This window comes from Chiloscyllium plagiosum, chromosome 1 (assembly GCF_004010195.1).
Source record: "Chiloscyllium plagiosum isolate BGI_BamShark_2017 chromosome 1, ASM401019v2, whole genome shotgun sequence".
In the NCBI taxonomy this organism is placed as follows: domain Eukaryota; kingdom Metazoa; phylum Chordata; class Chondrichthyes; order Orectolobiformes; family Hemiscylliidae; genus Chiloscyllium; species Chiloscyllium plagiosum.
In genome coordinates, this window is record NC_057710.1 from 121130702 (window position 1) to 121144285 (window position 13584).

At 39.8% G+C, this 13584-nt stretch overlaps 1 protein-coding gene across 1 annotated transcript in view; it reads right to left on the reverse strand.

Moving 5' to 3' along the window:
• sdad1 (SDA1 domain containing 1) overlaps positions 1–13584 on the reverse strand; it is a 66186-nt gene that overhangs the window by 39550 nt on the left and 13052 nt on the right. Inside the window, exons 2-5 of the mRNA XM_043695696.1 lie at positions 12928–13032; positions 11513–11611; positions 4875–5057; positions 2280–2380 (exon numbers count right to left, since the gene is read on the reverse strand). Of these exons, the coding sequence (XP_043551631.1) occupies positions 2280–2380; positions 4875–5057; positions 11513–11611; positions 12928–13032 (488 nt within the window). The remainder of the gene's footprint in view (positions 1–2279; positions 2381–4874; positions 5058–11512; positions 11612–12927; positions 13033–13584) is intronic.

A 13584-nucleotide genomic window follows, 5' to 3' on the forward strand; every position in this document is an offset into this window, starting at 1 on the left:
TCACATTGACAACAATGTCCTGTTTCTGATTGAATACTGATGAAAAGTATTCATTCAGTGTCTCCCCAATATCTTCAGCCTCCACACGTGACTTCCCACTACTATCCTTGACTGGTCCTATTCCTACCCTAGTCATTCTTTTATTCCTGACATACCTATAGAAAGCCTTAGGGTTTTCCCTAATCCTACCAACTAAGGACTTTTCATGTCCCCTCCTTGCTGCTCTTAGCTCTCTCTTCAGATCCTTCCTGGCTACCTTATAACTCTCAATCGCCCCAATTGAACCTTCACGCCTCATTTTTACATAGGCCGCCCTCTTCCCTTTAACAAGGGATTGCAATTCCTTATTAAGCCAGCCTTTCCTGGTTTTAGATTTTTTTAGATTTTAAAATCTTTTAGATTTTTATTGGTTTCTATGACAGCCTCTGTCAATCCTCCAAACTTCAGTGATCCTAAACAATCCAACCCCTCTTCATACATCAGTCTTCAATCCTAAGAGTCAGTCTGCTAACCCTTTGTTGCACTTCCTCCATATCAGAACCTCCTTCCTCTGATAAGGAGATCAAAACTCCACGCAATACTCCAGGTGTGGTCGCACCAAGCTCTATACAATTGCAGTAAGACATCCTGTCCCTTTATTTGAATCCTCTCACAATGAAAAACATTTGGCACCTTCACGTGCTGCTGCATTTGCATGTGGACTTTCAGCAACTGGTGTACCAGGCCACTCCAGTCTCATTGCACCTTCTCCTTTTCCCAATCTGTCATCATTCAAATAATTCTAATAATCTACCTTTGATCTCTATGTATATAAAAAGATATATATATCTTTTTAAACAGTCAGGCCCTAGCACTATTCACTGTGGCACACATTACATTTTGCCAACCAGATAATGATCTATTTATCCTATAATATTTCTTGTTAGCTTGCTAATCATTTATTCTTGCTAACAGGTTACCCCCTAAACCCACAAAGTTTTGTTTTCTGTAATAATGTTTTGTGACTCAGCATACCAAATGCCTTCTGGAAATCTAAGTATAGCAGGTACGACCTGTTCCCCCTTTTCCATGTTATTTCTTCACTGAATGCCAATAACTTGGTTAAATGTAATTTCCATTGCACAAAGCCATGCTCGTAGAATCCCCACAGTGTGGAAATAGGCCATTTGGCCCAACTGGTCAACACCAAATAGCTTCCCAGTCAGACCCATCCTCCTACACCAGTAACTCTGAATTTCCCATGGTTAATCCCTTTAGCCTACACATCCTGGAACACTCTGGGGGATTTCAGCATGGCCAATCTACTTGTCTTGCACATCTTTGAAATGTAGGGGAAACTGGAGCACCCATGCAGACATGGGAAGAATGTACAAACTCCACACAGACAGCCACTCAAGGGTAAAATTGTACGCGGGTCCTTGGCACTGTGAGGGAGCAGTGCTAACCACTGAACCACCGTGCATCCCAAATACCTTCAAAGTTTTCCACGTGCCCTCTTATAATGCTTTTAATAGTTTCTAACATGTTCCCTAGGCCAGATGTTAAAATTACAGGCCTGTACTCTTCTGCTTTATCTCCCTCCCTTTTTGAATAAAGGAGTTACATTCACAATTTTCCTATCCAATAGAAGTCTTACCCAAATCTAGGAAATTGTGGAATATTAAAACTAATGCATCAACTACCTAAGACTTTTAAGACTTGAGGATGAGGTCCATCACGACACGAGGACTTGTCTGCCTGCAACTTCAACAATTTGCTCAGCAACACTTCCACAATGACTGTAGCTTTCATGAAGTCCTCCCTACTATTTCATGATTTACAGCCTTCTGGGATATTACTTGCATCCTCTGTAGTGGCAACTGATGCAAAATACCTGTTCAAATCATCTGCCATCTCCTTATTTTAATTACTAATCATCTAGATTCGCTTTCTATGAGACCACTGCTCACATTTGAACCTTTTTTAAAATCTATATTTCAACACTGACCCATATTGAAACACAATCAGCATCCTCACAGAGCAGGCGGTTTCTAATGACAATTAACCTTAAGGCAAAACTCATTCTGATCAGATTCTACACCTTTCAAAATGCATTTATTGCGGCACCATCAAAATTACCATTGAACCCTAGCGCAAATAAGGGGCACGAGTGTGGCTTTAATATTAATCACTTGTGAAGCAAAACCGATGATTAAGCTTGAGAATACTTACAGCATCTGTTTTAGCTGGAAGATAATTAATTGATAATTACCTATCCATGACCTAAAACACAAACTTACCAGATATTTCTTTTGTACAATTCTATCATTACATCCAAGGACATTTTGGCTGCTATGGGGTTGCTGTCCCTCAACATGGTGTACATGAAGTTTTGCAAAATCTGAGATGATACAGATACAAGGTTCATTTAATCCCAAAATATTTAAATTATTTTAAATTTCTGCAATGAAGTATATGCAATTCAAAATACATTTTATGCTGGGGAAAGAAAATCAAAATCAGGAGTTTTTTTTAAATAAAAGAAACAACAATTTTCCTATCAACTGGGAGGCACGATTAATCTGTACTAACTATTGGTGTCACTACTGAGTGTATTTTGGGGCCGCCAGGATATCGGCATTAAAACTATAATTGTGACTTCTGTCAATCTACAGCCAGAAAATTATACAATTGCCTACACATGATACCAGCAACAAGTTGCTCATTAGATTCCTAAATACTACTTTGAACATGAATTAGGCCCAGTATTATGATATGTGAAACTACAGCAAGAATCATGGGAAGGATGTAGATTAAAACTGTTTCTACGATATGATCCATGTTAATATGTTTCCGCAATTATGAAATTTTACTCTATGTCTCTATGTAAAGGTGACACAAGGTTCACTCACATTATTTCTCCTTTGTTGTAATTGTAAGTAACATTACTATGTGCACGTAACCTTTGTGTTTGTATAGCTTGTTCAAAGATGCTGGAGAACTCTTCTTTGGCCAAATTTCTACATTTCCTAGTAAGGCTGGAGGCTTAATTCTTATGCAAATCCATGCAGTAGTGCACTATGAAATGTTTGCATTTCACTTCCAGCAGTTTGGGTTGGATGCAAATGAAAAACACATTCCAAAACATTGTTGCTAACTCCTATAGCTGGAAATTTGTCTTGGATGTCATTCTCGTAACTGAAGACACATGTCAGAAGAAACGCATTTCTCTTTGTGACACAATTAGTGACAGGGCTGATCCGGGTCTAATTACTTTTGAAAATAGCCTCACTAAATATCTAAGCCTATTAAAGTTTCACTTATTGGAGTCCTTGTACCATTTGTACCTAATTTATGTTTGACTATGTCTCACTTTCCTTTCAGTTTTGTCTATTGCCTTTTCTGCATCATTTAGGCTCTCAATTGCTATTCCTTCAGTTCTATTTTCCTTTCTTTCATCTTTTCATTATGTTTTCTCATCTTTCACTTTCACATACTATTTTTCTCTCTATGGTTGTCGCAACAACAATTATTGGAAACAAAGCAACAGCATCAGTGGGAGAAGATTGGCAGGAATGCGAAGATGCTCCTCTATTCCAGGGTTAGAATGCAGAGTTTCTACTGAATGGATTTCGGTAAGGGGCACTAGCTTGTGGACTTGTGCATCTGGGTCAGTCAATTGGTCCAAAGTGCGATATGGCCCTTCCCGCTGCAAAACCTCTGCAATTGGGCACATGCTGAATACCTCATTGCACAAATAGCTAAACCAACAACCATTTTAAAATGCATAGTTGAGGGTATAATATGGTTCTTCCACACTTGGGAGAAGAAATGATATATATTCACACTGGGACCCACCCAGTGTGAAAAAGAACAAAATATTCTAACCTGTGTCCTTTCTGAACTCCCCCGGAACTTGAGGAGCCTAGAGTTCTCTGCTACTTTCGCCATGGCAACACCCTGGCCAATCAGGATTGACTTGCCAATGAATCAACATGCTTTTCTCTTGTGGTATAAATTGCTGTGATTGTTTGAAATTTGCCATTTTTATGTTTTGTATGGATGAGAACAAAAAAAGAGAGCTCGGCAGTGTGCCTGCCATTTAGCAATATTCAAAGGTCATAATTTGAGTGCTTGGTATTTTTCTTTTTTAAATATTGGTTGTCTGAAGGTGAATACAGATGAATCAACCATGATACATATTATGCAGACAATGGTTTGCAAAGGAATGCCAGTAAAATTACAGGCACTCACACACATATATATATTATATATATATATATACTTACATGGCACATTTTATTCATGGCACTGCAGGAGGGCAAGTTGCAGTGAAGTGAAATATTCACATAAAATCTTAATTTGTAAGATTCTTTGTCATGACTAAAGATAACAACTTATGCAATATTTCCATAATCTTGTCGGAACAAATTACTGCACTTCAACTGTGACGAAGAGTCATCTAAACTTGAAACGTTAGCTTGCTCTCTCTTCATGGATGCTGCCTGACCTGCTGTGATCTCCAGCATTTGTTGTTTTCAGTACAGATTCCAGCACCTGCAGTAATTTGTTCCAACAAGATTATGGAAATATTGCATAAGTTGTTATCCTCAGTCATGACAAAGAAGCTTACAAATTAAGATTTTACTGTTGTTTCCTATATTCCAATCAACTAACACTAATGTTTTAAGGTCACTTCCAAGATCTTAATTCAAAAACCCACTACCATTTAAGAAAAGAACTGCTTAAACATGCCACAAATATATAACCATGGGATGAGGAACACCTATTAAATATTAAACTTAACACGACAGACATTTTCTCTTGTCCCAAATAAAATGAAATTCAAGCCATGACACTGATTCTAGTTTATAAAATTGGGTTATGTTACTCACCGTGTTCATTTTGTTGTTTTTGTGTTTGGCATTGATATTCTTAACATCAGTCACAATATGCATGTACAGGGTCTTTCGCAGGAGTTTGTCTTGGCACCTCAGGAGCTCAAAGAACAACTCTAGCAAACTTGTGGGATTCAGGAGATTCTTATTTCTCAACAAAATCAAAGCTTTACAGAATGTCTAAAAAAAAAAGTAGTGAAACAAAAAAAGGATTAAAACATAAGCACAACATTGAAAAAGTGAATTAGGCAGTTGATGCTCTTGATCCCTTTTCATAGGCTTTTCTTCCACTTCAACATCATAAGAAAGTGGATAATTATTCTGGGTAATAACCAGCCTGGTATGCCAGGGTGGCTAATTTGCTCTCTAAGCAAGCTATAGGATACTGTTGTATTTGTCCAACCCAGTTGTGTAAAATTCATTGTAGGTAAAACTCATCTTCAGCACTAATTGGGTAGTTTAAAACAGGTTGCTGATTAACCACTACCTGCTTCTCACTGTACTCAAGTTAAAATGATCATAATTTCCACTACATTCCTGGTCACTCTGCAGTACATCAGCCCATTAATGCATCACCACAGCCAATAATAGCTAATAAGAAAAGCTATCTGATCTCAATACTAGCAGCATGATTTCAACAGTACAACTCTTAATAAATACACAAACCTGGAATTTAAACTATAACTCAAGTATGTGGAATATTTAGCCTGCACACATAGCAAATCTTTTATTAACTGGCACCTATAGGAGGACCTGGATGATCAAATATTCCAGAAAATCAAGAGGTATGCATACAGTAAACCCTGACCAAGCAAAGCTTCAAGACATCAACAACCCTCAAATCAAATCAATGTAAAAACACAGCAATTAATAGAAATGCAATGCAGGAGGAATACACATCACTGTTATACTAATTTACAGCATAATTAGATCATGGTATTCAAGATGTATAATTTTCACCAGTTTATCAACAATTCCAGTTAAAACAAAATTTACTGTAAAAGCAAAATGTTACAGATCTTTAATAACATTGCAATTAAATTATATTATACAGTATTTTACTATTTTTCTTAAATAACGTCATTCAGTCAACACTGAAAGCAATGCTCCCAGGCTGACCAGAGTTTTAAATAAAATCACAGGTCAGAATTTTCCATTCACTGGTCTGGTGTGAACAATGGTTGAAAAATATGGAGGGAATTTTAAAAAAACTTCAGTGATATCGAGTATTTTTTAAAGATTTTCTGAATCGCGCAATGGAATAGTGATCACCTTACCTCCTGGTATTTACATCTCATTAAAGCTCTGAATTAAGTTGTTTATATGTCACTTCCAACCCTCCTCTCCTTCACCAAGACACTAGATGCTGCAAATTCTCACAAGGTATGTCAGAGCAGGAATGTGGCGGTTGACTGACCTACCCACCATTCAAACGTTTGTTCAGATGCTCTCTACACATTCTATGGCCACAATCCTCCACAACCCTGTATCCTCACTGATGAGTAAAGTAAGGGGGTGGAGCCTCAGTGAACAAGAGGATTGGTCTTCTACAGGTTGTAGGGAATTTATAAAGTTGGGACTGTGGGGGTAATGTGGGACATTAATAGTTAAATAAAGTAGCACAATGGAAATGGGTGCAATGACTGAAAGATCGTAAGGGCCACAGAACCATCAACACAAAAGGTAACATGAAGAATATATGGAAATTAACAAGTCACAAATGGAGCCTACAAGCAATTCACACTGAAACAAGTTGGAACTTCACCATATCATATCCAAAGTCAACTATGCAATAACTACACAAAGTAGCTGACACTGCACAGTGATGACAAAATTAAATTATTGCTTTTTCCTTTCACAGCAGATTAAAACTTTTGGAATTTGAAAAGTTATTGCAGTAATCATCCTTCCACTGATTCAGTAATCCATTTGGCTTGAATTGCAAGTCATTCATTGTGCAAAAGCGCACGTTAAAAATCGTTTCATTTAATCTGGACTATTAATTACATTGAGAGTATAAATTACCTCAACATGAGATTAAGTGAATGTAATCAGAACAGAGCATTTGGTAGATGAGGTTTCCATTTCACTAACATTTTCCATCGGTTCAAGGTTTGCGTAAAATTTGTAGCTTGGGTGCCAGTTGCCGTGATTATGGGCCTGTTTGCCGATCTAGGTGACATCTTCAGTGCTTTGGAACTTCCCATGAAGCACTGCTGTACTGTTTCTTCCGAAATTTATCTGGTTCCATTCCTGCTGCTTCCGGAATCTTGTAAATTACGTTAGTCTTGCACTTGATGAGTTTTGGTCTTTTGTTCTGGTGAGTTGTTGTCAGAGTGTGGCTGAAAGTTTATGGGCTGCCATGAATCTGAGAGATCGAAGAAGACAAGAACATAATCATAGTACCAGCGGATAAAGGCAGAATGATGGTTAGCATGGACAAGACCAGTTACAGTCAGAAAGCTGAGAAACTACTTGCAGATACTGACACCTGCCTGCAGAGGGAGTATGACCCCATGCCTGGGCTAATCAATTGAATAAACAACACGTTATGGAATCTACAAAAGATTAAACCAGAAGGTAACAACACCCCAAGGTTTTACAGGTTACCCGAAGTACACAAACCAGATATACCACTTAAGCCTATTGTGGTACTCCCAGGGACACCCCTTCACATAAAGTGACAAAAGAATTTCAACAAAAATTGAAACATGTTATCAGCGGATCCAAACACTCCATACAATCATCACACAAATTCCGGTTGTTTGTTGTGCTGGCCGGTATACTGGGTCTAGGTCAATGTGTTTGTTGGTGGAGTCCATGGATGAGTGCCATGCTTCTGGAAATTCTCTGGCTGCCCTCTGTTTGGATGGTCTATGATCGCTGTGTTGTCTTAGTCGAATGTATGATCCTTGTCATCTGTGCGTATGGCTACTAGGGACAGCTGGTCATGGGGTTTAGTGGCTAGTTAGGGTTCATGGATGCGGATTGCTGGTTGTCTGCCTGCTTGTCCGATACAGTATTTCATGCAGTCTTTGCATGGAATCTTTAAATTACATTAGTTTCGCACATGATGAGTGTTGGGTCTTTTGTTCTGGTAAATCATTGTCAGAGTGTGCCTGTGGGTTTATGGGCTGTCATGAATCCCATTGGTTGGAGAAGGTTGGCTGTTAGTTTTGAGACGGTGTGATATAAGGTAGCGTGGTGAATGTGTTGGGTCGTGGCATGTCCTCATCACATTGTCTGTCTGCTAGGCATCTGCAGATGACATCACGGGATATCCGTTCTTGGTGAAGATTCTGTAGAGGTGTTCTTCTTCTCTTCGCAGGTCGAGAGCGTTGCAATGTGTTGTAGCCCTTTTGAACAGGGTCCTAAATGAAGCTTCCCTCGTGTGTGTTTGGTGGTTGCTGGTGTAGTTGAGGATCTGCTCCCTGTGTGGCTTTTCTGTACACTTTCATAGTGCATTCACCATTCTGTGTTCTTTATACCATCACATCCAAGAATGGGAGTTGGTTGTTGGTTTCCTCCTCTCTTGTAAATTTGATCTCTAAGGGCATGGTGTTGATCACTGTTCTCTTAATTATCACAAAAGGGTTATCCACATGTCTGATCCAGAGTGTGGGTTGGATTTGTGGTAGGGCTGTTTATTCCAGTCTTTACATCACTGCATCTGCTACGAGCCCAGAGATGGGTGAGTCCATTAATGTCCCATTCATCTGTTCATATATTTAGGTTGTTGAATGCGAAGTTTGCTGTCAAGCTCAGGCCTGGTAGTTGAGTATGCAGTCCTTGTTGATACGTTCCCCACCGACTCGTCACTTTTGTTTGTCCAGGAGGTTGGCTACTATCTCTCTGGCTCAGATTATGTCGATTGAGGTAAACAGGGCCGTTTCATTGAATGAGCCCATTGCTTTGTCCTTGTCTATAGTTCTGTTCTTGATGTTATCCAGGAATTTTGTGTCATAGAGTCAAAGAGATGTACAACACATTCAACCCGTCCATGCTGACCAGATATCCCAACCCAATCTAGTCCCACCTGCCAGCACCTGACCCATATCCCTCCAAACCCTTCCTATTCATATACCCATCCAGATGCCTTTTAAATGTGCAATTGTACCAGCCTCCACCACTTCCTCTGGCAGCTCATTTCATACACGTACCACCCTCTGAGTGAAAAAGTTGCCCCTTAGGTCTTTTTTGTATCTTTCCCCTTTCACCCTAAACCTATGCCCTCTAGTTCTGGACTGCCCCACCCCAGGGAAAAGACATTGTCTTTTTATCCTGATGATTGTATGAAGTGTTTGGATCCGCTGATAAGATGTTTCAATTTTTGTTGAAATTCTTTTGTCACTTCATGTGATGGGGTGTCCCTGGAAGTACCACAATAGGCCTAAGTGGTATGTCTGGTTTGTGTACTTCGGGTAACCTGTAAAACGTTGGGGTGTTGTTACCTTCTGGTTTAATTTTTTGTAGGTTCCATAACGTGTTGTTTATTCAATTGATTAGCTCAGGCATGGGGTCATACTCCCTCGGCAGGCAGGTGTCAGTATCTGCAAGTAGTTTCTCAGCTTTCTGACTGTAACTGGTCTTGTCCATGCTAACCATCATTCTGCCTTTATCCGCTGGTACTATGATTATGTTCTTGTCTTCTTCGATCTCTCAGATTCATGGCAGCTCATAATCTTACAGCCACACTCGGACAACAACTCAAAAGACTCAATACTCATCAAGTGCAAGACTAACGTAATTTACAAGATTCCATGCAAAGACTGCTGAAACACTGTATAGGATAAACAGGCAATCCGCATCCATGAACACCAACTAGGAATTAAACCCCAAGACCAACTGTCCCTAGTAGCCATACACAGATGACATGACCACAAATTCGACCTGGACAACATAATGATAGTAGAACAAGCTAAACAGAGGACACCAGAGAATGTTTAGAAGCATGGCACTCATCCATGGACTCCATCAACAAGCACATAGACCTAGACCCAATACACCCACCACTACAACGAACAACTGGAAGTGGCAACCAGAAGCAGCAGGAATGCACCCAAATAAATTCCAGAAAACGCAGTACAGCAGCGCTTCATAGGAGGCTCCAAAACACTGAAGATGTCACCTAGAGGGGATGAAACGCCTGCAAATCAACTTCCCAGCTCGGCAAACATACCCACAACCACGGCGGCACGGTGGCACAGTGGTTAGCACTGCTGCCTCACAGCGCCTGAGACCTGGGTTCAATTCCTGCCTCAGGCGACTGACTGTATGGAGTTTGCACGTTCTCCCGTGTCTGCGTGGGTTTCCTCCGGGTGCTCCGGTTTCCTCCCACAGTCCAAAGATGTGCAGGGTCAGGTGAATTGGCCATACTAAATTGCCCGTAGTGTTAGGTAAGGGGTAAATATAGGGGTATGGGTGGGTTTCGCTTCAGCGGGTCGGTGTGGACTTGTTGGGCCGAAGGGCCTGTTTCCACACTGTAATCTAATCTAATCTAATCTAAACATTCCATAGGTGATTGACAGTTATTGTGTGGGCACGATGCATGCAATAGTTAGTCAATTCCATAAGTTTGTGAGACATATGTGCAGTGACAGAGTGATTGGTGGCTCTGTAAGTGTGAGGTCACAGAAAAACAGCAGCATTTACTACTACACTGCACAAATCATTGGCCTTCTTACTGCACTGCTGGGTGTCACTCCATTTGGAACACACGACTGACCCAGTTGCAATGTGCATCCAGGCTGATCGGTTGGTTATATGGTTTATTGTAGTCAGCTGGATGAAAGACCACTCTCCTTTCCATCCACCAACACTCTATACACGAGATTAGGAGCAAGCTTTCCTTATATCTGGGCTACATTTGGAATGTAGAGGCTCAAATAGCACAATGTGAAGAGTTGTGCCTGGCTTGCAACCTCTGAAGTAGTTGGCAGATTGGCTTCAAATGTGGGGTGTCAGCAGCGTAACCAGGAGGTCCCAGCAGCTGCAAGACTCCCATGTCAGTCCGGAGGGATAAAGACTGTTTTCTCTTCGCCACCCCTTCCACTATGGTGTCCTCATTCAGGTCCAAGTTCCTGTCCACAACAGAGGGAGCAAGGCTTTTTTTTTAATCTCTTTGGGTCACAATCTGTGGACAACAGTCAAGTACCGTAGTGTAAAGGCAGCTTCTGGCATGCAGCATCTGAATATGGACCACCATGACATCCCAACAGTGGTAAGTACATCCACCTCTCCATCCACTGGTTTCTAGGAAAGGCATTCAAAAGCCCAGTTGCATAATTACTGAAGCGCAGAGCAGAGGACTATGTGAGAAAAGTTGCCCAGAGCCATGAAGTACTGGACAATATGTATCTCACTTACAAAACACTAACTAAACTTGGGAAAATTACACCCATAGTGCAATAACTAAAATCAGGAACACCTCAATTTACCAAAATACGCTTATCCTTATTTCACATTTCCTGCATTATGAAACAAATGCTGTAATTCTTTTAAACACCTGAATTGTTACAAAACATCTTACAAAGTGAAATTTGTGGACCAAGACGGGGCCAACTATCCATCAAGGAGAAACCAAAAGTGATTTTTAGTTGATTTGTAATCAACAATTGACATCAAAAGCAGTTTACCATTCGCAAGTCTGGATCCAGAATTGTGTGGTGGGAGAGAAGGAGGTCTTTCAATTCCTGGGCAAAGTCAGCAAGTTCCGTTGGGTAACAGTGAGCAACCTGTAGAAACAAATGAAAGGAAGATATTCAATCACTTTTAAAGGAACAGTGAGTAAAATTGAGTATTTTACAATTTTGAAAGGTGGCAAAATGGTTAAGTATAAATTCCTACTTCAATTTGCTATCCAAGGATCCTGGCTGGAGAAATGGGCATGAAGGTTTTAGAATAAGAACAGGTTTAAACATTGCTTCTCCCAGCAAATAGTTTATCAATACTCAAGATTAAAGTCCAATAGGACTACAGATGAGTTGCACAGGGCATTGACACCTATCAAACTGTGCCTTGCAAGAAGTCAATGCCTGCAGGAGGCTGAGAAAATTGTCAAAAAACAAAAGCTCTGAGAAAATCAAGCTCACTATTTTCAATGAACCAGAAATGGAAATTAAATACAAATTCATGACAAAAATAAACATTCACATTCAGGATGCATATCAAATTTGTTTCAAATCTTTAAAGTTACAAGCACTGTGATGTCACAATAAAATAGGGATCCAGCACATTTGATAAAAACAAAATTGTATGTCTGTTCATTCCATGACAAAATTCAAATAGTTCACTACTTTTTTTTCCAATTTTTCAGATATACATTACAGCCTTGCATTGCATCTCAGTTATCCAATTATCACACATTCACAAAAGATTGCTTTGTGGAAATTATACGTTGCATGAAAAGTGCTTATGTGGTCACCAAATTATTTACTTTTTTAAGGAAGAAAAGTGGAAAGCAAAATCAAAAATAAACAGTTCTGCCATGGTAACACATCCCGTTTCACCACATTCCACTGCTTGGAATTTTACACCACACCATGGTAACACATCCAGTTCACACATATATAGATGTTTTCTTGTGGATATAAGTTTGCTCGCTGAGCACGCGTAGCTCGAGGCCCACTGAAGATGTTACCTAGTTAGGTAACGAAACGTCTGGAAATGAACCTCCCAGGCTCAGCAAGCAAACTTATACCCAAAACCTCAAACTGAGCTGCAAATCTTCTCAAACCTCGCTATGTTTTCTTGTGTTTTGCATGCTCACTGCTGCTCAGGCTTTTCCATCTTCTGAGCAATCTGCTCCTCAATATTCTGCAAAAGTTCAAATTCCAAGATTTTACAATAGTTAATGGCTTTTCTTTTGGGAAATTCCTAGACTTTTCCAGGCCTAAAAAAGTCATTTACAAATGTCAGGAACGTTGGCAAAGTTTGCAATGTTATCCCTGTACAACATTGCACAAGGCTTCTGTTCAATCTTCAGAAGAATATACTGATACTGTTCTGAATCCCACATAAATTCTACTACCAACAACACAGATAAACTTACTTGTGCCAGAAACATCACCAAGTCAGAGAGTTCTTTACTTGGTTTGTCTGGCTGCAGTCTGAAAATCCGCACATTAGACTGGTAGTGATGATACTGCTGTGTGAACTGTAGGGAGAAAGAAAATAAAGTCAGCAACGATAACTGAAATCATTAACAAACAAATTTTGTTTTATATTCATTACGAAAAACATTGTATAGTTTTCTCAATAACTGCAATACTCCTTCCTCCTGTACAAAGTTAAAAATCACACAACACCAGGTTATAGTCCAACAGGTTTAATTGGAAGCACACTAGCTTTCGGAGCGACGCTCCTTCATCAGGTGATAGTGGAGGGCTCGATCGTAACACAGAATTTATAGCAAAAATTTGCAGTGTGATGTAACTGAAATTATACATTGAAAAATTGATTGTTAAGCCTTTCATCTGTTAGAATACAGTGATAGTTTCACTTCTTTTATGTGTAAATCACAAAACCCTTTTTTTTTAAAGTTGCATTCTCGGGTTAGCTGTTAACAATGGTGATAGCGAGACAATATGTTGAAGGTGTTAGCCCCCTGTGTTCTCTGTCTATGACCTGATGTTTAGATTGATTCCAATCTAAAAAGTGAAATAACAGAGTTTTACATAAATTCATGCAGTTTTTGAGCCCAGAGTTC